Consider the following 23,505-nt stretch of genomic DNA (forward strand, 5'->3'; position numbering starts at 1 on the left):
CCCCTTGCCCTAGGAGAAAGCCACAAACAAAGCTAAATCGTGGAAGGAGCTGAGATACCCTTCAACAGATAACTGGATTAAGAAGATGTGGTCCATATATACAATGGAATATTACTCAGCCATCAAAAAGAACAATTTCTCAACATTTGCAGCAACAGGGACGGGACTGGAGGAGATAATGCTAAGCGAAATAAGTCAAGCAGAGAAAGACAATTATCATATGGTTTCACTCATCTATGGAACATAAGAAGTAGGAAGATCGGTAGGAGAAGGAAGGGAAGAAGGAAGGGGGGGTAAACAGAAGGGGGAATGAACCATGAGAGACTATGGGCTCTGGGAAACAAACTGAGGGTTTCAGAGGGGAGCAGGGGTGGGAGATTGGGATAGGCCGGTGATGGGTATTAAGGAGGGCACGTATTGCATGGTGCACTGGGTGCTATACGCAAATAATGAATCATGGAACTTTACATCAAAAACTAGAGATGTACCATATGGTGACTAACATAACATAATAAAAAATTATTATTAAAACACACACACACACACACAAAATACAAAGCCCAAGTTTAGTCACAGGAAGAAAAATACCCCCAGAGCTAAGTGGCCTTGGCCCACTGGTGCTCCTAAATTCCCATTTTCTTTCTTTCTTTTTTTTTTTTAAAGATATAATTTATTTATTTGACAGAGAGAGGCAGCGAGAGAGGGAATACAAGCAGGGGCAGTGGGAGAGGGAGAAGCAGGCTTCCCACTGAGCAGGGAGCCCGATGCAGAGCTTGAGCCCAGAAAGCTGGGATCATGACCTGGGCCAAAGGCAGACGCCTAATGACTGAGCCACCCAGGCGCCCCCTAAACTCCCATTTTCTTTCACAATTTGGCTAGTAGATCCTTAATATCTTGACTGTTCTTTGAACATTTTGTATTTTAACCAGGATTTTTAGTTGTTTTCAATGTGAGTTCCTTCCAAATTACTTGCCCACCAAAAGCAGAAACAGGAGTCTGATAAATTACTTTTAAAAAGACCAGTGACCTTTTTTCAACAGCTATGCAGCAACTGGTAATAGCAGTTCTCCTAAAATGAATTATAAGACAGTTTCTAGCAAAACACATGGGTAAAGTGTAGCCCCACACTAAATTTCCGGGTGGACACAGAGCTATGGCATCTCCCATCCCCATAAAACTGAGTAGCACAACGAAAGAAAACAGCATGACTGATTAACATATCATTTTAAAAATCAGTGTTATCTGGAAAGAATTAGGTTGTATCCCTCCTCATTTCTTCAAGTAAATTTAAAATAAAAAATAAAGCCATTAATATACAGAAGCATATATTAAAAACTTTTTTTAACTTTGCAGAGTTCTCTATGATAGAAAACTCAGAAGGCATAAAAGAAAATATTAAGTTCATAAAACAAAACAACAGCAAAAAAGCTTTTGTGTGGCAAAAAGGAACCTAAGCAAAGTAAAGAGCAAGTAAGAAATTGGTGAAAATTATTTGCAACTTACCTCAGAAAGAAGTAATATCCATAACATATTTTTTAAAAACCTACTAAAAATAAAGGAGGAAATAACCTATAACCCTACAAAAAAATGGCAAGAAATGTGAATAGATCATACAAAGCATTCCAGGGAACCAACTATGTTTTAAACTAGTAAATGGGAAAGAACTAAGCACTTTCTTGTTTTCCTGTACAAACTGTTTGCAGGATAAGCAAATGGTTGATGAGAAATTCTTTTTCTAGACATATGATAGCTAACAAACGAATATGTGTGAAGTTAAAATACTATTCTATGAAACTTTTTTTTTTTAGATTTTTTTAAAATTTATTTATTTGACAGAGATAGAGACAGCCAGCGAGAGAGGAACACAAGTAGGGGGAGTGGGAGAGGAAGAAGCAGGCTCACAGCCGAGGAGCCTGATGTGGGACTTGATCCCGTAACGCCGGGATCACACCCTGAGCCAAAGGCAGACACTTAACCGCTGTGCCACCCAGGCGCCCCATATGAAGCTCTTAATAAAAGATCTAGGTCATGGGTTCTTGACAGGAGCAATACTGCCCCAAAGGGGCTAAAACTTAGTTCTCAGGAATGAAAATTTTAAATATTACAATGGTTTGTAGCTCTCTAACGGGCCACAGTACAAAAACAGATATGTACTTTTTTTGTGGTGTTAAAATTTCATGTGAAGGGGATATGATTTGGGAAAAGAGTATCTAAAAATTCTCATTAGGAAAGCAACAATTTAAAAAAGGTTGAGAAACAATGATCTAGATAATTACCACCAATGGCTGTTAATATGATTTTAAAAAGAGATTACACGTTAGGTATCATCAAACAGAGATACACATTACCACCAGGAAAATATTCTTGGTGAAAATTCCTAACTGCGTCTCATCAAAACTCTGGATCTACTTATCAGTTTATACAATACAGGGAAGAGAGAATGTATTAAAATACATGGAGCGTGCAATTAGCCGAATCCAGAATGTGGGGAACTCTGGAGGGTGAATACTTAGTTTCTTCAACAAAAAAATTATAAGTAATGATGTACGGTATGGTGACTAATATATCATAATAATAAAAAATAAATTTAAAAATAAAAAAAAACTGTAAGAATAAAAAAGGAGGGAGAGAAGAAGGAAGCCACAGAATACAAGATTTAAAGGACACATCAACAACTGCTATATATGGACCTTCTTTGGAGCCTAACTCTAAGAAGCCAAAGGAATGCTGTGTGAAAACAGTACTGTGGTGATTTTTAAAGTTATCTTTTACACAAAAACGTTTACCAATGAAATGGGGAAAAAAAACAATGACAAGGTGGACAAAAATATCTCAACTCATATAACTGACCAGCAGTTCTTAAAATTTAGTGTACATCACCTCCACTTGGAAGACTTATCAAACCACGAATTGATGAATTCCTGATACTTGGTCCTGGATAAGGCATGAGCATTGCATTTCTTACAAGGAATATTGGTGCTGCTGGTCCGGGAACCACACTGAGAACAATTATCATAGACAACAGGCTAATTTCTTTAAAATGTAGACAGATATTAGATCATATTTTAAAGTAATTAGAGAAAGAACAATGAACTAACAGAAAATAGGCAAAGAGCTTCACCAGACAGGTCAGAGAAAAGGATATACAAATGTCCTCTAAATATATGTAAACATGACACACCTCAACAGGAGAAAAATGCATGTTTTCAAAACATAACAGGAAATCACTTCTTACCTTTTGGGATAGTAATAGTGCTGCTAAGCGAATGGGAAAATAGGCACTGCCATGCATTACTGACACGTATATAAATTCTTATTACCTTTCTATAAAGCATTATCTATCAAAATTTAAAATGCATATATCATTTGAACACTTAGAAGTTACTACAGAGATATGCATACTTACACATGTATACAATAGCATAGGTAAAAGCATATTCATTGTAAGCATTGTATTTAATTAGCACAAAACTGAAAGAACCTAAAGTCTCATCAATAAAGGACTAGGAAGATAGCAGAACAGGAGAATTCTGAGTTCTCCTCCTCCCATGTATACCTAGAAGCAACAGACACAAATAATGCAAGTCACTCTGAAAATAACCTGAAGATTAGCAGAACAGATCAACTACAGCTAACGACATAAAGTAGCAGCCAAAATGAGAAGGGTTGGAGGACCAGAGACATGGTCAGGTACCACACCCCCGGCATAAAGACCCACAAGCAGGAGGAATATCACACATGTGGAGGTCCACCCTGAGGAGAAGGGGATCAAGCCCCACATCAGGTGTCTTAGGCCCTAGGTACCTACACTATAAAGATGAGACCTTGTAACCTATGGCTTTGAAAATAAGTGGGGCTTAATTCCAGCAGCTTTGAAAATCAGCACAATTTAACTCCAGGAGAGCCAGAGGGTAACTGGGAATCAAGACGCTGCTCTTAAAGGGACCAGCACACTTTGTCACTTGGTCAGAGACCCAGTGAAGCAGCAGCAGTTTGAAAAGCACCTGGGTTATATCTGAAAAAGACTGACTAATTTTAGGGTGCATGCTGGAGGGGCAGGAATCTGTAGGAGCTTTCTCTGGTAATGGAAGTACTAGCAGGTACCATTTTCTTGCCCTCCTTCAGCCTAACTGACACTCTGTATTTATCTTGCTAGCACTACTTGTGCTGCAGTGGGATTCCCCTATGGACCCATCTCATCCAACCTACCTGCCCTGACAGGTGCCTCTCCAAAGTGACTCCCACGCCACCACACCTGGCGAGCAGCCTCAGTCAGGGCTGATGTCTCCTCAAAGCGACGACCACTCTGCCACATCTGGCACCCTAGGACAGACAAGTGTCCCTCCAAAATGATTCTTGCACCAGGGAAGGGGGGCCAGCCACACCCACCAGCATTCCCACATCAGTTGTGGCCCAATCACAAGACAGTGCACACAGCCTACACAGGGAGACACCTGGGGCACTTGGTTCTGGCGACCAGGGGAGATTACACTACTGGGCTCTGCAGGACACCTCATACATAAGGCCACTATGTAGACCAGGAAAAACCAGGAAATGTAGTTGAACTACTTTATATATAGAAATAAACACAAAGAGTCAGACAAAATGAGACAAAGGAATATGAATATGTTCCAAATGAAAGAACAAGACAAAACATCAGAAAAAGAACAAAATGGAAGAAAGCAATCTACCTGATAGAGAGTTCAAACTAATGGTCATAAAGATGCTCACCAGGCTTGAGAGAAGACTGGATGAACTTCCTGAGAACTTCAACAAAGAGAAACTATAAAGAAAAAACCAACCAGAGCTGAAGAATACAGTAACTGCAATGAAAAATACATTAAAGGGAAGCAATAGCAGATCAGAGGATGCAGAAGAAAGGACCAATAATCTGGAAGATCAGTCATCTGGGTCATGGAAACCACCCAAACTGAACATCAAAAAGAAAAAAGAGTTAAAAAAAAATGAAGACAGGTTAAGGACCCCTGCAACATCAAGCATACTAACATCTGCATTATAGGGGTCCCAGAAGGAGAAGAAAGTACGGGGCAGAAAACTTATTTGTAGAAACAATAGCTGAAAACTCACCTAACCTGAGTAAAGAAACAGACATCCAGGTCGAGGAAGTACAGAGAGCCCCAAACAAGCTGAACCCAAGAAGTCCACACCAAAAGGGTAAAAGTTAAAAACAAGAGAGAATCTTAAAAGCAGCAAGAGAAAAGCAGCTAGTTAAATACAGGAGAAACCCTATAAGGAAATGAGCTGACTTTTCAGCAGAAACTTTGCAGGCCAGAAGAGAATGGCAAGATACATTCAAAGTGCTGAAAGGAATACCTAAAACCAAGAATAATATACCAGTCAAGATTATCACTCAGAACCGAAGAGAGAAAGACTTTCCCAGACAAACAAAAGTTGAAGGAGTTCATTACTACTAAGTCAGCCTTACAAGAAAGGTCAAAGGACTTCTTTAAGCAGAAAAGACCATGACTAGACAAATATTATGAAAGGAAAAATTTTCACTGGTAAAAGCAAACACATAGTAAAGGTAGCGTATCAATCACTTATAAAGCTACTAATAAGGTTAAAAGATAAAAGCAGTAAAATCATTTACATCTACAAAAATTAGGTAAGGGATATGTAGAATAGAAAGATGTAAAATATGACATCATACACATAAAATATGAAAGAGGGAATACATATGAAGTGCTTTTATTTATTTATTTTTTAAGTAGGCTCCACACTCAGCCTGGAGCCCAACTTGGGGCTTGAACTCACAACCCTGAGATCAAGACCTGAGCTGAGATCAAGAGTCTGACGTTTAATCAACTGAGCCACCCAGGCACCCCTGTAGTGCTTTTAGTATGGGTTCGAACTTCAGTGACCACCAACTTAATATACACTGCTATATATTTGGATGCTATATTTAAACCTCATGGTAACCACAAACCAAAACCTATAATAGATACACAAAAATAACGAAAAAAGAATCTAAGTGTAACACTAAAGAAAGTTATCAAACCACACGGGAAGAGAGCAAGAGAAAAAGAAAGGGAACAAAGAACTAAAAACAACCAGAAAACAATTAACAAGATAGCAGTAAGTACATACCTATCAATAATTATGTTTTAATTTTATTTTAATTTCAGTGTAGTTAACATACAGTGTTATATTCATTTCACGTATACAATACAGTGATTCAACAATTCCATATATTACTCAGCGTTCATCGAAGGTAAGTGTACTCTTAATCCCCTTCACCTATTTCACCCATCCCCCACCCACCTCCCCTCTGGCAACCATTTGTTCTCTATAGTTAAGAGTCTATTTTTGGTTTGTCTTTTTTTTTTCCTCTCACCTTGTGAATTTTTTTTTCTTAAATTCCACACGAGTGAAAGCACATGATATCTGTCTTTCTCTTGCTTAGCATTATAGTCTTTAGATCCATGCATGTTGTTGCAAAAGGCAATATTTCATTTTTTATGGCTACTATTCCATCGCATGTATATACCCCTTCTTCTTTATTCATTCATCTATCAGCAAACACCCTTAGGCTGCTTCCATAACTTGGCTATTGTAAATAATGCTACGATATACACAGGAGTGCACATATCACTCTGAATTAGTGTTTTTGTATTCTTTGGGTAAATACCTAGCAGTGCAATTACTAAATAGTAGGGTAATTCTATTTTTAATTTTTTCAGGAACCTCCACACTGTTTTCCTCAGTAGCAGCAGCAGTTTGCATTTCCAGTGCACAAGGGTTCCTATTTCTCCAAATCCTTGCCAACAGTTGTTTCTTTCATTTTTGATTTTAGCCATTCTGACAGCTGTGAGATGATATCTCATTGTGGTTTTCATTTGCACTGCCCTGATGATGAGTGATGTTGAGCATCTTTTCATGTGTCTGTTGGCCATCTGGATGTCTTCTTTGGAGAAGTGTCTGTTCACATCTCTTGCCTATTTTTAAATTCCATTATTTGTTTTTTTAATTGATGAGTTGTATGAGTTCTTTATATGTTTTAGATACTAGCCCTTTACTGGGTATGTCATCTGCAGACATCTTCTCCCATTCAGTAGGTTGTCTTTTAGTTTTATTGGTTATATCCTTTGCTTTGCAGGAGCTTTTTATTTTGATGTGGTCACAAAAGTTTATTTTTGCTTTTGTTTCCCTTGCCTCAGAAGACCTATCTAGGAAAATGTTGTGGCCAATGTCAGAGAAATTACTGCCTGCACTCTCTTCTAGGATTTTTATGGTTTCAGGTCTCACATTTCGGTCTTTAATCTATGTTGAGTTTTTTTGTGTGTGTGTATGGTATAAGAAAGCAGTCAGTTTCATTCTTTTACATGGAGCTGTCCAGTTTTCCTAACACCATTTGTTGAAGAGACCATCTTTTTCCCACTTTGTGTTCTTGCCTCCTTGATCAAAGATAAATTGATCATATAATTGAGGGTTTATTTCTGGGCTTTCTATTCTGTTCCATTGATGTATGTGTCTCTCTTTTTGTGCCAATACCACACTGCTTTGATTACTATAGTTTCATAATATAACTTGAAGTCCAGAATTGATACCTCTAGTTTTTCCTTTGTCAAGATTGGTTTGGGTATTTTGGGTCTTTTGTGGTTCCATAAAAATTTTAGGATTATTTGTGCTAATTCTGTGAAAAATGCTGCTGTTATTTACATAAGGATTGCATTAAACCTGTAGGTTAGTTTGGGTAGTATAAACATTTTAACAATATTTGTTCTTCTAATCAATGAGCATGGAATGTCTTTCCATTTCTTTGTGTCATCTTCAATTTCTTTTATCAAAGTTTTATAGTTTTCAGAGTACAGGTCTCTCACCTCTGGTTAAAATCATTCCTAGATATTTTATTATTTTTGGTACAATTGTAAATGGGATTGTTTTCTTAATTTCTGTTTCTGTTGTTACAGTATTAGTGCAACAGTTTTCTGTACATTGATTTTGTAACCTTACTGTATTCATTAATCAGTTCTAGCAGTTTTTTTTGGTAGAGTATTTACAGTTTTCTATATATAATAACGCGTCATCTGTAAAGAGTGAAAATTTTATATATCATAATGATTGATTTGTAAATACTGAATCACCCTTGCATTCCAGGAATAAATCCCACCTGACTGTGATGAATGATTTTTTTAATGTATTATTGGATTTGGTTTGCTAATATTTTATTCAGGATTATCACATCTATGCTCATCAGAGATATTGGCCTGTTTGTGGTGTCTTTACGTGGTTTTGGTACCAGGGTAATGCTGGCCTCATTGAATGAATTTGGAAGTGTTCTTTCCTCTTCTACTTTTTTGGAAAAGTTTGAGAAGAATAGGTATTAACTCTTCTTTAAGTGTTTGATGAATTCACCTGTGAAGACTCCGGACTTTTGTTTGTTGGAAGTTTTTGGATTACTGATTCAATTTCACTGCTGGTGCTTGGTCTGTTCAAATTTTCTATTTCTTCTGTTTCAGTTTTGGTAGGTTTCATATTTCCAGGAATTTATACCTTTCTTCTATACTGTCCAGTTTGTTGGCATATTATTTTTCATACTATTCTCTTATAATCCTTTGTATTTCCGTGATGTCTGTTGTTACTTCTCCTCTTTCATTTCCAATTTTGAGTCCCTTCCCTCCCTCTCTCTCTCTCTTTGATGAGTCTGGCTGGAGGTGTATCAATTTTGTTGACCTTTTCAAAGAACAAGATCCTGGTTTCACCGATCTGTTCTATTGATTCTTTAGTTTCTGCATCATTTATTTCTGCTCTAATCTTTGTCATTTCCTTCCTTCTGCTGGATTTGGGTTGTGTTTGTTGTCTTTCTAGCTCCCTTAAGGGTAGGGGTAAGGATAGGTTGTTTGAGCTTTTTCTTGCTTCTTGAGGTAGGCCTGTATTGTTATAAACGTCCCTCTTAGAACAGCTTTTGCTGCATCCCAAAGATTTTGGACCATTGTATTTTCATTTTCATTTGTCTCCATGTATTTTTTTAATTTCCTGTTTGATTTCCTGGCTGATCCAATCATTGTTTTTCTTTTCTTTTTACTTCCAAGATTTTATTTAATTCAAGTTAGTTAACATATAGTGTAGTACTGGTTTCAGCAGAATTCAGTGATTCATCACTTACATGTAACACCCAGTGCTCATCACAAATGCCCTCCTTAATGTCCAGCACCCATTTAACCCATTCCCTGACATACCTCCCCTCCAGCAACCCTCACTTTGTTCTCTATGGTTAAGAGTCTCTTATGGTTTGCTTCCCTCTCTGTTTTTGTCTTACTTTATTTTTCCTTCCTTTCCCTTACATTCATCTATTTTGTTTCTTAAATTCCACACGAGTAGGGGTGCCTGGGTGGCACAGTGGTTAAGCGTCTGCCTTCGGCTCAGGGCGTGATCCCGGCGTTGTGGGATCGAGCCCCACATCAGGCTCTTCAGCCGTGAGCCTGCTTCTTCCTCTCCCACTCCCCCTGCTTGTGTTCCCTCTCTCGCTGGCTGTCTCTATCTCTGTCGAATAAATAAATAAAAAAATCTAAAAAAAATAAAAAATAAAAAAATAAAAAAAAATTCCACGAGTAATATCATATGGCATTTGTCTTTGACTTATTTCGTTCAGTATAATACACTCTAGTTCCATCCACATTGTTGCGAATGGAAAGATTTCATTCTTTTTGATGGCTGAGTAATATTCCATGTGTACGTGATGTAGGTATGTATGTATATGTATATGTATACACCACACCTTTTTTTTAATTCATTCATCAGTCAGTGGACATACGGGCTCTTTCCATCATTTGGCTGTTTTTGATAGTGCTGCTATAAATAATGGGGTGTGTGTGCCCCTTTGAATCAGTATTTTTGTATCCTTTGGATAAATACCTAGTAGTGCAAATGCTGAGTCATAAGGAGGTTCACATTTTTAACTTTTTGAGGAACCTCCATACTGTTTTCCAGAGTGCCTGCCAGTTTGCAAGGAATATAGTCAAAATTGTAATAACTTTGTGTGGTGACAGAGGATAACTATACTCATTGTGGAGAGCATTTTGTAAAATATATAATTGTTGAATCACTATGTTGTACATCTGAAACTAATACTGTATGTCAACTATATTTAAACTTAAAAAAATGATTTAGTCAAATAAATTACAGTGTATCCATGCAGTGGAATATTTTTTTAAAAGATTTTGTTTATTTGAGAGAGACAGCGAGTACAAGTAGGGGGGGAAGGCAGATAGAGAAGCAGACTCCCCACTGACCAGGGAGTCCGACATGGGGCTTGATCCCAGGACCCCAGGATCATGACCTGAGCAGAAGACAGGCGCTTAATCCACTGAGCCACCCCGGCATCCCTTGCAGTGGAATATTATATGGCTATTAAAAAGGCAGAAATAGCTGTGTATATTTTGATATGTAGCTAACTCCAACTTACGTTATTAAGAGAAAAAAATCTTATAAATTGTTAATTCTACTAAGTACCTATTAATTATGTTCGTTTGTTATATTGCAAGCTGTTGATATTTAAACTGAAGTATTTTCATTAAGTTTTTCTTATGTTTTTCTAAGGACAAATTCCAGCCTATGCAATTATATTTTAATTTGCTTACCTGACTGAACGATCATCACTTCCAGTCACAGCCAAAGGTTTTGTAGGATGGACGGCAAGTGCCCAAAGTTCACCTTCACAATGCCCTTGCATAATTAGGAAAGGTTTATTTCTTTCATGAACCACAATTTCGAAAATTTCACTGTCCTGTGTTCCAACTAGAATGTGGTCACCTCGCCAACAAACACTCCTCACAGACAAACCTAATCAAAAGTAAATTGTATTTAAGATAAATGCTGTAATGATATAATGCCAAGCTGCTAAATCAATTTAATTTTTGTACCTTTTATAGCTTAGATGTAAGATAAAAGGAATGTGCAAGTCTTTGATCCACACATTTTCTTCAATTATCCATGTTGTTTGCTATATGGAATGATACTCCACATAGCAAATGATATGATATACCTAATTCCTATGCATCCTTCAAGACATACATTCTTCTTATTAGACAACTTCAGTCATAGTCTGACCACTTCTTTAGCCAAAGTCTTATAACATAGTCTGCCCCATGCAAAAAGCAACTATTCAGGAACTACCTTTATAGAACTGCACTATATTTTCTCTTATAATAATCTGACTTTTCATGTGTCTACATTTCATTTCTTCCATTTGCTCACAAAATCATTAAAAAAGAGAGATTTCTACTTTTTCTATATATTCCACAATCCCTTTTGTAACCTCAGCAAAGCTAGTGTTTCTGTTTTCTCATCTGTATAACATGGCCAACATAAAGGTGCTGTGGACTTCACAATGTTCTCGTGAGGGTCAAATAAAAAAAAGTGTCAAATTATTTTGCAAACTTTAAAGTACAATAATGCTCAGCAAAACTAATGATAATAATATAACAGTTAACATTTACTGGATGATTACTATGCGCCACTTTTAAACATTTTTACATATATTAAATTAGATCATTTAATCCTATGAGATAGTTATTTTCACTTATGGATGACATTAAATATGTAGCCCAAGGTCACACACCTAGTAAGTGACTAAAATAAGGCTTAAACACAGGCCTCTGCAACTTCCAATCCTACCCCTATAATACCACACTAGTGATTAACAGGTTTATTTTTATAGTGAAAGATGGTTTTATTATATCAATTTTTTAAATCCCCAAAGAAGAAAATATCTGCCAATTGCTGACAAATTTGGATGAAGGAAAAAAACATCTACATGCATCTAAATCATCCTGAGCAAGACCTTCCCCAATCCTCAACACACTTTATTTTCAAGCTTGCTAAATAGTTACATTTAACACTCTAATAGTAAAATATTTTCAAAATCCAAGGTTACCTAAGCAAGCATGTATCACATCTCTAAGTCCCATTATAACAAGCATTAGATATACAAAAGAATCCTCATCATAACAGTAAACCTATACTGTCTTTAGGCAAATTCTCCTCTTCAATAAAAGGAATTCAATTAAATGCACACAGTGTGAAGGGGCAAATTGAGTCTCATTTATATTTACAAAGCATACATTCATATTTACTAAAAGAAACAGACAATCTTTGCTACATTTAGAATTTGCCTAGTAGTGAGACATCTGTTTTGTTATTACCTTTGTATCCCTGGTCTGTTTCCCTGAGATCAATCACAGTAATCGGTTTAAAAGTTAAATCCCAAAGACGAATACAGCCATCTCTGCCACCAGTAGCAAAGCCTTCTTCACAAGCATTCATACTAAAAATTCCTGCCTAGCAGAGAAAATAAAATAACTTAACAATATATACTCTTTAAGAAAATCGACTGTGTGTAGGTAGAAACCCACTTTAAAAGATTTTGATAGGACATTGGAATAAATATCAGAAAACACAAATAAGGATCTAGAAATAAATCTATGAATGAATATATTCATATATATATACACACACACACACATATATATATGAACACAATATACGACTAATATGGGCATAACAAAGTTAAACCTACACCACGTATAAAAATGAACTATAGAGAGACATAAAATTCTAAATGTAAGAAATAAGTATGTTAGAAAAGAGTTAGAAGGAAAAACTTATGTAACTTTGAACTATGAGGGACCTTTTTTGCAAGACAGGTTACCCACAAGCCACAAAGGAAAACAATTTTTCATATGAGAAAAGATAATCATAAGGAAAGACAAACAGATGGGAGAAATATCTGCAATGTGTAGGACTGTTGAAGGGTTAATATCCCTAATATACAAGTGAATAAAGAAAATCCAACAACAAAGATAACAAAAAAGAGCAAAAGGTAAGAAAAACTAATTAACAGAAAAGGAATTTCAAGTATCTAATAAATACATGAAATTTCACAAATAGGAAACAAAACAAGAAGTTACTTCTTGACAGCCAGAAAACCACCCAAAATTTACAATAGTGGTCACATCCTCTACTGAAGAGTATGAGGAAGAAACTGGTATTTTTATATACTAATGAGGAAAACTTGAGTTGCCACAATTTTTGTGGAAAAGAATCTGGTATTTGTGGTCTTCAGACATTTTGCTCAAAGCAAGTCCTGTTCTAAGTGGTTCCTTAATATACTTAATATGTAACATATTATCTATTTAATAGTGGGTCATATTAATACATTTAATAACTTTTTTATCTGAGATCTTATTGCTAATCAAGTGGCAGCCCTGCACTCTCTAGGTCCTTTCTCTATGTAAGGAACCCAACTACTGAAAACCCCTAATCAAAAAAAAAACAAAAAACAAAAAAAAACACCAAAAAAACAAAAAAAACTACAAGGGTTTTAACAACAGATTTTTCCCCATGATTTGTTAACTTTTTTAAATGAAAATTTCATTAATTACAAAAATTAAATTCCTTTGCCACTCACTTAATGAAAGAATGATATTAAAATTTAAAAGGTATATTTTTTTCTAGAACTATCCCCAAATTTCCCACTGGCAAATTAGCCACAAGATTACTAGATTTATTCTAATGTAGTTATCTAGAATATTTTTAGGTTGAATTTATCAAGTCTTTTATCAACACTTCTCTGATAAAGATACCATACCAGAGCACTGGTTTGAACAAGGTACTAATTATACTAATTTAATAAATATCCGTGTGTCCAATTGCATAATGTTTCTTCATTGAAATCTTGAAAACAGACAAGTTAATTCAGTTAGAACAGCATTTTTCAAGTAACTGAATTGACTAGAAAGTCTGCTATATCATGTAATCTTTAGTTCTAGGACAAGAAGGTAAGTAGTTATCTAAAAGTATTTAAAATATGTAAATATACTTACAGTATGGGCTCCTTGTATTGTCCTTATAAGATTGATTCCTTTCCAAACATATATATCCCCATTAAGTGCACCAGAATATGTTAATTCATCCCTTGCACAGGCCAGGCACAAAATTGTTTGAAGGTCACCAGTCTTACCAAAGACCCCTCGTTTTGGGGTCAGAGCATTTCCACATAAACTCCAGAACTAAAAGGTACATAGTATAATCAAATTACCAAAGAATGCTTATAAAATGATGTAAAATATTTCTAATACTTTGAAGCTATATTAGAGCAGCAGACGAAAAATTACCCAAGAAATCCCCTTATGAAACATTAGCATTCAAATGTTCACATTCTAATGTTGTCAATAGCTATATTATAGCAGATAAGTCACTGGTTTTGATCCTTATCTGTAAGACTAAGGAAGGTGAACTAGATTATTTTTTAAAATAGGCATGGAACACTACATCAAAAACTAAGGATATACTGTATGGTGACTAACATAACATAATAAAAATTATTTTTTAAAAAAAAGGCTATGCTTCCCTCCTTTGGTCTCTGAAAAAAATCTACTTGTAACTCAGGTAAGTAAAAGAACTGGTTATGCATTAGCAATGAAAATGAAGATAAGACACTATATACTAATAGGAAGGAGGACCAAACCTAACATTCAATCTTTGATGAAGATGGGGAAAAAATGTTGCTCTCATTGATATTTTCAAAGCTGAGCAATTTTTTTACTCGTAAAGCTTAAAAATAAGAGAGAAACAAATTCAGAATAATTTGCTCATTTTTAGAGGAAAATGAGAAGTCAAAGACAAATCCTTCATGACTAGGGTTTTTATTCTTTTATATGGATTCAGGTAAATTTTAATAGTCTGCAGAAAGAAATAAAGAAACAAAAATGGAACAGGGCAAGGATATACAGAATAGTTCTGCATAAAGAAATTTGGCCCAGAGAGTAAATTCAACTTTATAATAAGTAAATTACCACTTAAAGTAACATAATTTATTAATACATAGAGATCTTACCTCATCTTTCAGATCTTAAGACCTAAAGATCTTAAAACCTGAAGCCTCAAAAAACTAAAAATTATGATGTTTATCCACTCAAATAACTAATGAATGCTTTAATGAAACTTTATGATTTTTAATTCTAAAAGCTCCATGATTCCTGTGCACAAGGATAGCTAGTTCTCTTCTTTTCAGCAAATCCCTATTTCAGTCTATTATTTTCATCTAGGTGAGTGATTCTCAACTTTGGCTGCACATTAGACTCACCTGAGGGAAACTTTAAACATGGTATGCCTGGGCCCCCACCGAAATAAACTGAGACAATCTCTGGAGAGTCAAACCCAGGTATCCAAATAATTTTCATGCTCAGAGTAAATAACTACTTTTCCATAATCCAGATCAATGGCATCTAACAGAACTTTCTGTGGTGATGAAAATATTCTCTCTGTACATATACTGTCCAATACAGCAACCACTGGATACATGTGGACCTTAAACATTTGAAATGTGACTACTGGGATGACTGAAGACATGATTAAATTTTATTTAATTTTAATTAACAATTTAAATAGCTACATGTGGCTAGTTGCTACTGTACTAGCCAAGGAAGTTCTAGATCATCTTTGGGACTTCGTATCCTCACAGGAATTGCCTGCAAAGAGATCTACCCTACTTTTTATTGACTCTACCAAAAGAAAAGAAATGTAACTCATAATAAAAATATAGCTTAGTTCAGAAAAATAGTTTAAAACCTGAAAATGGAACTTTCAGTTTTATTTACAATATAAAGCAGTAAGATCTGTTTATTAATTTGCCAATAAGTACAACGTCATCTTGTTGATCACAGATGAAAAAGACAAAAATTTCTACCTTCACGGTGCTTATATGATGTACCCGAAACCTAACATAGAGCCTTTTGCTACTGAATATTTGTTCAAAAAATATTTAATATTATTTATTATCAAATCAGTACCAGAATATCAAAACCAGAATTGCAGTGGCAGCTAAAGATGCTTTGGAGACAATGTGGATGGGAGTGAGCATAACAAAGAAAGAATGTGAACCCAGAACCTTACTTACTAGGAATTAACTGTTACAAGAAACTGTTAAATCAGATAATGGAAGAAAAACAAGTATTTCCAATCTGCACCAGGGACTTAAGAGTAACTGTAAACATAAGAATGAATATCACCACTGACCAAATGGGCTTCAAAACCTGAACTATAACTATAAAACAAAACTCAGCTTTCATAAGCAAAATAAACTGTGGCTACCATAGGCTAAAGTCAAACCAGAGAGTAAATATAGAGAGAGGAAAAGAGAACACTTTCGTAAAGACGACCATGTGCTAAGAACTATGACATGCACTTAAATAAATACTGCCTTATTTGATCCACTCTATAAGTCACAGTTTTAAGATGGGAAAAAAGCTCAGTGAGGCTACATGACTCATCCTGGGTCAAACAGTGCTAAGTGTATGTGGCAAAGCCAACACTGTCCACGCAGCTTCTGCCACACCATCGTATCTCTGCTAAAGAAACCTCGTACTTTCCTTGGTTTCCTATGCTCACGTTTTATTCTGTAAGTGAAATATGAGAAAACAAGATGAACACAGTAAAGCCTACTTCACAAGACTATAAATTCCTTTATGAATAGTGTTATATTCATTCCCTACTCATACCTACTCTGACAGCACCTCACACACAGTCATGACACAACAAATACCTGTTAGGTTGAACATCAGAATGCTAAAACACTGACATTTTAAAAATAAGTACTGTCAAAATCCTAAGACTACCCTAAGTTGTAAATAGTGCGGTTTGTACTTAGCAGCAGAGTAAGTATACATGACGATTATAAAACAAGACCCTTCTAGTACCTTGATATGTTTTACACCACAGCTGACAAGTTTATTTGGCTGGTACAAATCCCAAGAGATATCGAATATCTGCAAACAAATCAGATTCATGGTTAAAATACTTATTTTCAGAATCATTTAAGAATCCATCCAAAAGGCCAAAAACCCCAAAACCCTACCTATCATAATGTTCCTCACTAAATAATCAGAATCCCACATTTCACAATCTTTTGAGAAATAAATATGTAAATTATATGAACAAAAACTACTTCTTAGCTTCTATGAACTTTACAAAACAACTAGTGAAGTGAAAGTTAATACCTCTATTTTTAATTTTAAAAAAAATATGGTCCGTAAGTAACAAGAATAATTCAACAGAACTAGGGCATGAGGCAGGTACCTACAGAATTTTTACAGAAGCAAGATACTAATTGGAATGTACATTTAACTTATACAGCTAGAAACACAGAACTTTAAAGTAATTGAAATAGAGTACATTTTTCTAGCTTTCTATCATACAGAGCTACTTACATAAAGAATCACAATACTTATTTCACGGTATAAAATCTGTTTTTATTTTTTAGCTTTACTGTTTATGGGTCAAACAAAACTAACCTATACTTAAGTTTTGGAGATCCTGCTTTGCTCTTGTCTAAGATTCCCAAAACTCTAAATACATACAAACCATTTTTGTTATAAGAGCAAACAATAAAAAACCCAGATGAAATAAAATATACATTAGAATCATACACTTTAATAATAAAAGGAAAACTAACATTTGAAAAATAATTTCATAGCGGAAAAATTATTCTGTTAGTCTGTACCATGTTTCTTTGACACTCACCTGCATAATCACCTAAGATGCTTATTACCTTTAAAAATGTACAAAATTATTCTCTCCAGTGATACTAAAGAATGTATCTTATAAATTAATATTTCCCAACTCACCATGACACAGATTACATGAAAACTATATCGTGCAAGTTTAAAATACTAACCACCAAAATACTCTAAATAAATTCTGACAGTACCATTTTTCATAATGATCAATCTATTCACTAAATCCAAAGTGTGAAATGCTTTGATCTAAGTCAGAATACACAACTGTCTAATAAAATATACCTAACACTTTAATTATCTAAATTGTGTTTGTGAGTACGTAACAGGCCCATTTGAGAATCTGCTAAAAAACAAGTACATTTACCAAAATGCAAATACACACAAAATTCTCTATNTTGTGAGTATGTAACAGGCCCATTTGAGAATCTGCTAAAAAACAAGTACATTTACCAAAATGCAAATACACACAAAATTCTCTATACAACTTTTATACATTCATAGATTTCACGCCCCCCCCCCACAGAATTAATGACTACATCTCCTGTGCTGGTTCAGATTAGAATTTTACTACACAGAAAAAAATGAGAGATTTTTAAGGGTTTATGATAAAGTTTTTGATATATGTTTACAAGAGTAGTATAACAATTAAAAAGCTGACTATGAAGTATTTTCTATATTAATTTAAACAGCTTAGAATAAGAAATATATTTTTAATAAGTTTCCAAAATAAAAAATGTTAGGTCTCTAAAATGTTTTTAATATAATTTCAAATTCAGACACGCACTATCATGTTTCACTTTAATTATTATACATACATAACAAACCAGTGATAAACAAAACTATTACATAGACCCTAGGCATGAGCTGTCCAATTTTTAAATGGAGGTCTGAATAACTTAAAATTCATCATTTTTGCTGAAGTAAACAATGGTTAAAAGCTTTATGCTAACACTACACATATTGAGTCATATTTTTGAGTACTACAATATGTATACATTCTAAAATTTTATTAGCATTTGCAATTGTACTTTAAATTTTTAATTACATATGAACTATCTGGCAATAACAAAGCATGGAAACATAAAATCCCCTGGCTCTCCTCTTTTTCCCATCCAATACCCAGTGGGAACCCCAAAGGAGAATACTTACTCTATCTGTGTGACCAGGGGCCATAGATAACATTTTCCCCCTCTTCCAGTCCCAAACACAAACTGCATTCTTTGAATCAAGTCCAACTGAAACCAAGCGCTGAATTATATCCAAGAAGTCCACGAGGGAATAAAAAGGCAAACAAATCAAAAAGGAACCAAATTATAAATGGCAAACAAATTATACTCATGGGTATTATAAACTTACACATTAAAAGTTACAGATTTATATTCTGTATCAAAACTTACACATTTGTATTATATAGACCTCACAGAGAAATGCTGGATGTATTTTATCTTGTTAATATTCACGTACGTGTAGTTCTTCACATTAAGAAACAGAAGAGAGACTTCCATTCTAACAGTAGGACTGACAAAATAAACATCTCTCCCACTAAAAACTAAAAATGCTGTAAAAACATCTTTTTAAATGCACTGCTGAGCTGTCAAGGAATTATGAAATCTGGAACAAAAACAAAGAGANCTCTAAACATCTCTCCCACTAAAAACTAAAAATGCTGGACAAAATGTAAAAACATCTTTTTAAATGCACTGCTGAGCTGTCAAGGAATTATGAAATCTGGAACAAAAACAAAGAGATTTCAGACGGGAATCCCGGAGGGTAAGAGAGCTCCCACATCCACTTTATTCTAACTCCTAAGAAGCCTGGTTTTTGTTCTATAGGCTGAACAAAAATAGGAGATAAAGTTTAGGGCCAGTCCAAGGTGTAGATGTGAACTTCAGCCTTCTGACTAAAGCAGTGAACTCCTCAGAATAAGGGAAAACAAGAAACCATCCCTTAAAAAAAAGGGAGCAGGTGGCAATGCATGAAGGGGAAGACAAACCTCCATGAAAACTGAGAGTCAAAAGCAGCTTTCATGTGGTCATAGGGCCTAACTCCACATTAATTATGAACCCCTCAAGTGGAAAATTTCAGAGTGGTCCTGAGGGTTTCAGTCTTCAAACATCTTCAACAGTGTAGCACAGTCATATATAAATCCTATCTGGAGAACTGACACTTCAATTCATCCCTCAAAGAACTCCTACAGGTAGCAATTCAATAAACATAAAAATAAACAAACACCCCCAACCACCAAAACCATGGGAAATAAGGGACCATGAGTAAGAATTAGCAAGTCAAGAAAAATAGCAAAATCAGTCCTAGAAAACATCAGACACTGGAATTATGAGGTGAAGAGAGAAATAAAATTAAGGTTTCAAAGTATCTTCATACAAGCAAAGAACAGGAGACTATAAAAAGTATTCAAGCAGATCTGTAGAAGCAAATGGAATTTCTAGAAATGAAAAATAAATGAAATGTAAAACACAGTGGAAGAGTTAAACAGGCAATGAGATGGAAATGAAGGTACAGAGTGAAGAGGAGGAGACAGCGAGATGGAAAGTGTGAGAGGGGTTAAGAAACACAAAAGATGGATTTCTAGCCATGAAGGAGTATCAGGGTCTGAACTTGCCCCCACCATAAACAACTAGAAAACTATAAAATCTACAAAACAAATGCTTTCAGACATTCATAACAGGAAGTGAAGCACTGTGATCCCTGAAAGAGGGAGAAACAAACAAGGTGAGACCTGCACTTGCCCCAGCCTTCACCTAGGAGACAATTTGCAGATTATAGCATAGAAGGTAGAATCCAAACAGAGCCCAGCAGACTTGCTGATTTGACAAGACAGCCTGGAGTTCAGAGAGGTCAAGATGGCTAGAATTTGCAGAATAGAGAAAGAGCACCAGAAACTTTGTTTATGGGTCCCCTTGAGAAGACCAATCTTCGCATGGATAGGGTGAAATCCATGAGGACATGCAAAGAACAAATTCGGGGGGGGGGAGGGAAGCAATTACTGGGGAGCTAAAGCCAAAAAAATTCCCAGAGATCACAAAGGGTCAGGATCCCTTGAGTTCCCAATAACCAGAATGTAGATATCTCTTTGAATTCACTAGATATTCAGTGGGGATCCCAGAAGAGTCACAACTTTGTGGTGAAATTAAACCAATAGTGCTAGAGAAAGAGCTACTCTAGCCCTGTCCCCCAAAAGCTGAAAGCAAGCTTTCACGAGGATCAAACTGATCCACAAGGAACTTAAGTACCTGCCAGAACAATGCCCAAAATATTTTAAAGGAATACAACAAAATCTAGAATTCAGAATGTAACACAATGTCCAGCATCCAATAAAACAAATTACGGGACATGTGAACAAAGAGAAAAATGTGATGAACAACCAGGAGAAAAATCAGTTAATAGAAACAGACCTAAGAATCACAGAAATGATTAAAATTGAGACATTAGCTATTAAAATGAAAATGTTCAAGATGCTCAAGAATTATTTAAGATTTTATTTTAAGTAATCTCTATACCCAACATGGAGCTCGAAACCACAACCCTGAGATCAAGAGTCACATGCTCCACTGACTGAGCCAGCCAGAAGCCCCACTCAAGAATTATTTTTAAAACATACAAGGAATAAAATAAGAAATAGAAGATATAAAAGAACACATAGAACTTGTAAAAATAAATGTTAAATTATGTGAAATAAAAATTCACTCCATAGATTAATAGCAGCTTAGAGCATTAAGAAAAGATAAATGAGGGGCGCCTGGGTGGCACAGCGGTTGGGCGTCTGCCTTCGGCTCAGGACGTGATCCCAGCATTATGGATCGAGCCCCACATCAGGCTCCTCTGCTGGGAGCCTGCTTCTTCCTCTCCCACTCCCCTGCTGTGCTCCCTCTCTCGCTGGCTGTCTCTATCTCTGTCGAATAAATAAATTTTAAAAAAAAAGAAAAGAAAAGAAAAGATAAACGAACTTGAAGACATAGCAACAAAAACTACCCAAAATAAAGCATAGAAAGAAGGGGGAAAATTAATAGTGCCTTGGTTAACTTTAGAAAAACGTCAAGTGGTCTAACATATAGGTCATTGTAGCTCCACAAGGAGAAGATGGAGGAAAAGAAAAAATAAAACTGAAGAAATAATGGCCCAAATATTTTAAATGTGAAGCCCAAAAACCCAGAAATCTAAGAAGCTCAATAAACTCCCAGCAGAAATAATCACACACTGAAAAAACATACATCAACACAAATGGTAATCAAATTGTCAAAACCAGTGGTAAAGAGAAAAATCNTAAAATTTTCTAAATGCGAAGCCCAAAAACCCAGAAATCTAAGAAGCTCAATAAACTCCCAGCAGAAATAATCACACACACTGAAAAAACATACATCAACACAAATGGTAATCAAATTGTCAAAACCAGTGGTAAAGAGAAAAATCTTAGAAGCAGCCAAAAAAAAAGACAATTTTGGTAGAGAGGATCAGAGATTTAAAAATTATCCTAGACCTCATCTGAAGCTATGCAAGTCAAATGACAATGAATAACCTCTTTAAAATGCTGAGGGGGTGTGCCTGGGTGACTCAGTCCATTAAGCTTTGGACTCTTGATTTTGGCTCAGGTCATGATCTCAGGGTCGTGGGACTGAGCCTACAGTGGGCTCTGTGCTCAGTGCGGAGTCTGTTGCCCCTCTCTCTCTGGTCCTCCCCCGCTCGTACTTTCCAATCTCTCTCTCTCTAATAAATACATAAAATTTTTAAAATGCTGAGGGGAAAAAGGTAACATTGAATAGTATACCTTGCAAAATTATCTTGGGAAAATTGGGTCAGATAGTCTTTTTCAAGTAAACAGAATGTGAGAAAATAGGCCATCAAAAAATCTGCACTAGAAGATAGGATAATGGAAATTTCTTCGGCAGACAGAAATGATACACATGTGAATGAAGAACGCCCAAATGTTAAATATGTAAATAAGACTTTTGTTTTTAATTTTCTTTTAAAACTGTTTAAAGCAAGAATAACTTANTGATAATGGAAATTTCTTCGGCAGACAGAAATGATACACATGTGAATGAAGAACGCCCAAAATGTTAAATATGTAAATAAGACTTTTGTTTTTAATTTTCTTTTAAAACTGTTTAAAGCAAGAATAACTTATGAAATTTACAAAGTATGCATAAGTAAAATGAATAACAATAGCACAGTAAACAGGAGAAACAGAATACATATATTTTTCCACATCCTTTCCAAGTGCATATGAGTTTCATAGAGATCACAAAATAAGCCCAAATTTAAAAAATTAAAATACAGATTATGTTGTCTGACAAAAACAGATACGATAATAACAGGAAGTTGTACAGAAAATCCTCCAAATGGGTGGAAATTAACCATACACTTCTAAGTAACTGAAGGGCTGAAGAAGAAATCATAAGGATCAGCCCACAACACATAATTTGAAAAGCACTGGTTTAGAAGCAGGGGTCAGCAAACTATAACCCTCAGGCCAAATCTTGCCTACACCCTGTTTTCGTAAATAAAATTATATTGGAGCACAGCCATACCCATTCTTTTACAAGTTGTCTATAACTGTTTTCCCACTACAATGCAGAGCTGAGTAGTTGAGCCAGAGACCATATGGTCTACAGAGCTTAAATATTTCCAATCTGACTGTTACAGAAAGTTTACTAATCTCTAATTTAAAGCATAGATGCTGGTACCAGAATGCCTAGGTTTGAACACTAGCTCCATTTCTCACTAATTGGATTACTTTCAGCAGTTATGCAGCCTCTCTGTACCTTAGTTTCCTCTCCTATAAGTAGGGATAATAAGTGTTTCATAGGGTTAACATGAGAACTAATATACATTTTTATAAGAGAGTTACTATATGATTAATGTTATATAAATGTTTGCTATCATCATTATTAGTTTACCATAACATTAATTAGCTTTAAGAACCCATGCCCTCAGGGCACCTGGGCGGCTC

At 35.4% G+C, this 23,505-nt stretch overlaps 1 protein-coding gene across 1 annotated transcript in view; it reads right to left on the reverse strand.

Moving 5' to 3' along the window:
- Positions 1–23,505, reverse strand: part of EML5 (EMAP like 5) — a gene marked incomplete at its 5' end in the record, with an annotated part of 169,981 nt that overhangs the window by 113,170 nt on the left and 33,306 nt on the right. Inside the window, 5 exons of the mRNA XM_034643052.1 lie at positions 10,602–10,803; positions 12,165–12,300; positions 13,845–14,030; positions 16,719–16,787; positions 18,687–18,785. Coding sequence (XP_034498943.1) covers positions 10,602–10,803; positions 12,165–12,300; positions 13,845–14,030; positions 16,719–16,787; positions 18,687–18,785 — 692 coding nt within the window. The remainder of the gene's footprint in view (positions 1–10,601; positions 10,804–12,164; positions 12,301–13,844; positions 14,031–16,718; positions 16,788–18,686; positions 18,786–23,505) is intronic.

Source organism: Ailuropoda melanoleuca, chromosome 14, assembly GCF_002007445.2.
Source record: "Ailuropoda melanoleuca isolate Jingjing chromosome 14, ASM200744v2, whole genome shotgun sequence".
Lineage (NCBI taxonomy): Eukaryota > Metazoa > Chordata > Mammalia > Carnivora > Ursidae > Ailuropoda > Ailuropoda melanoleuca.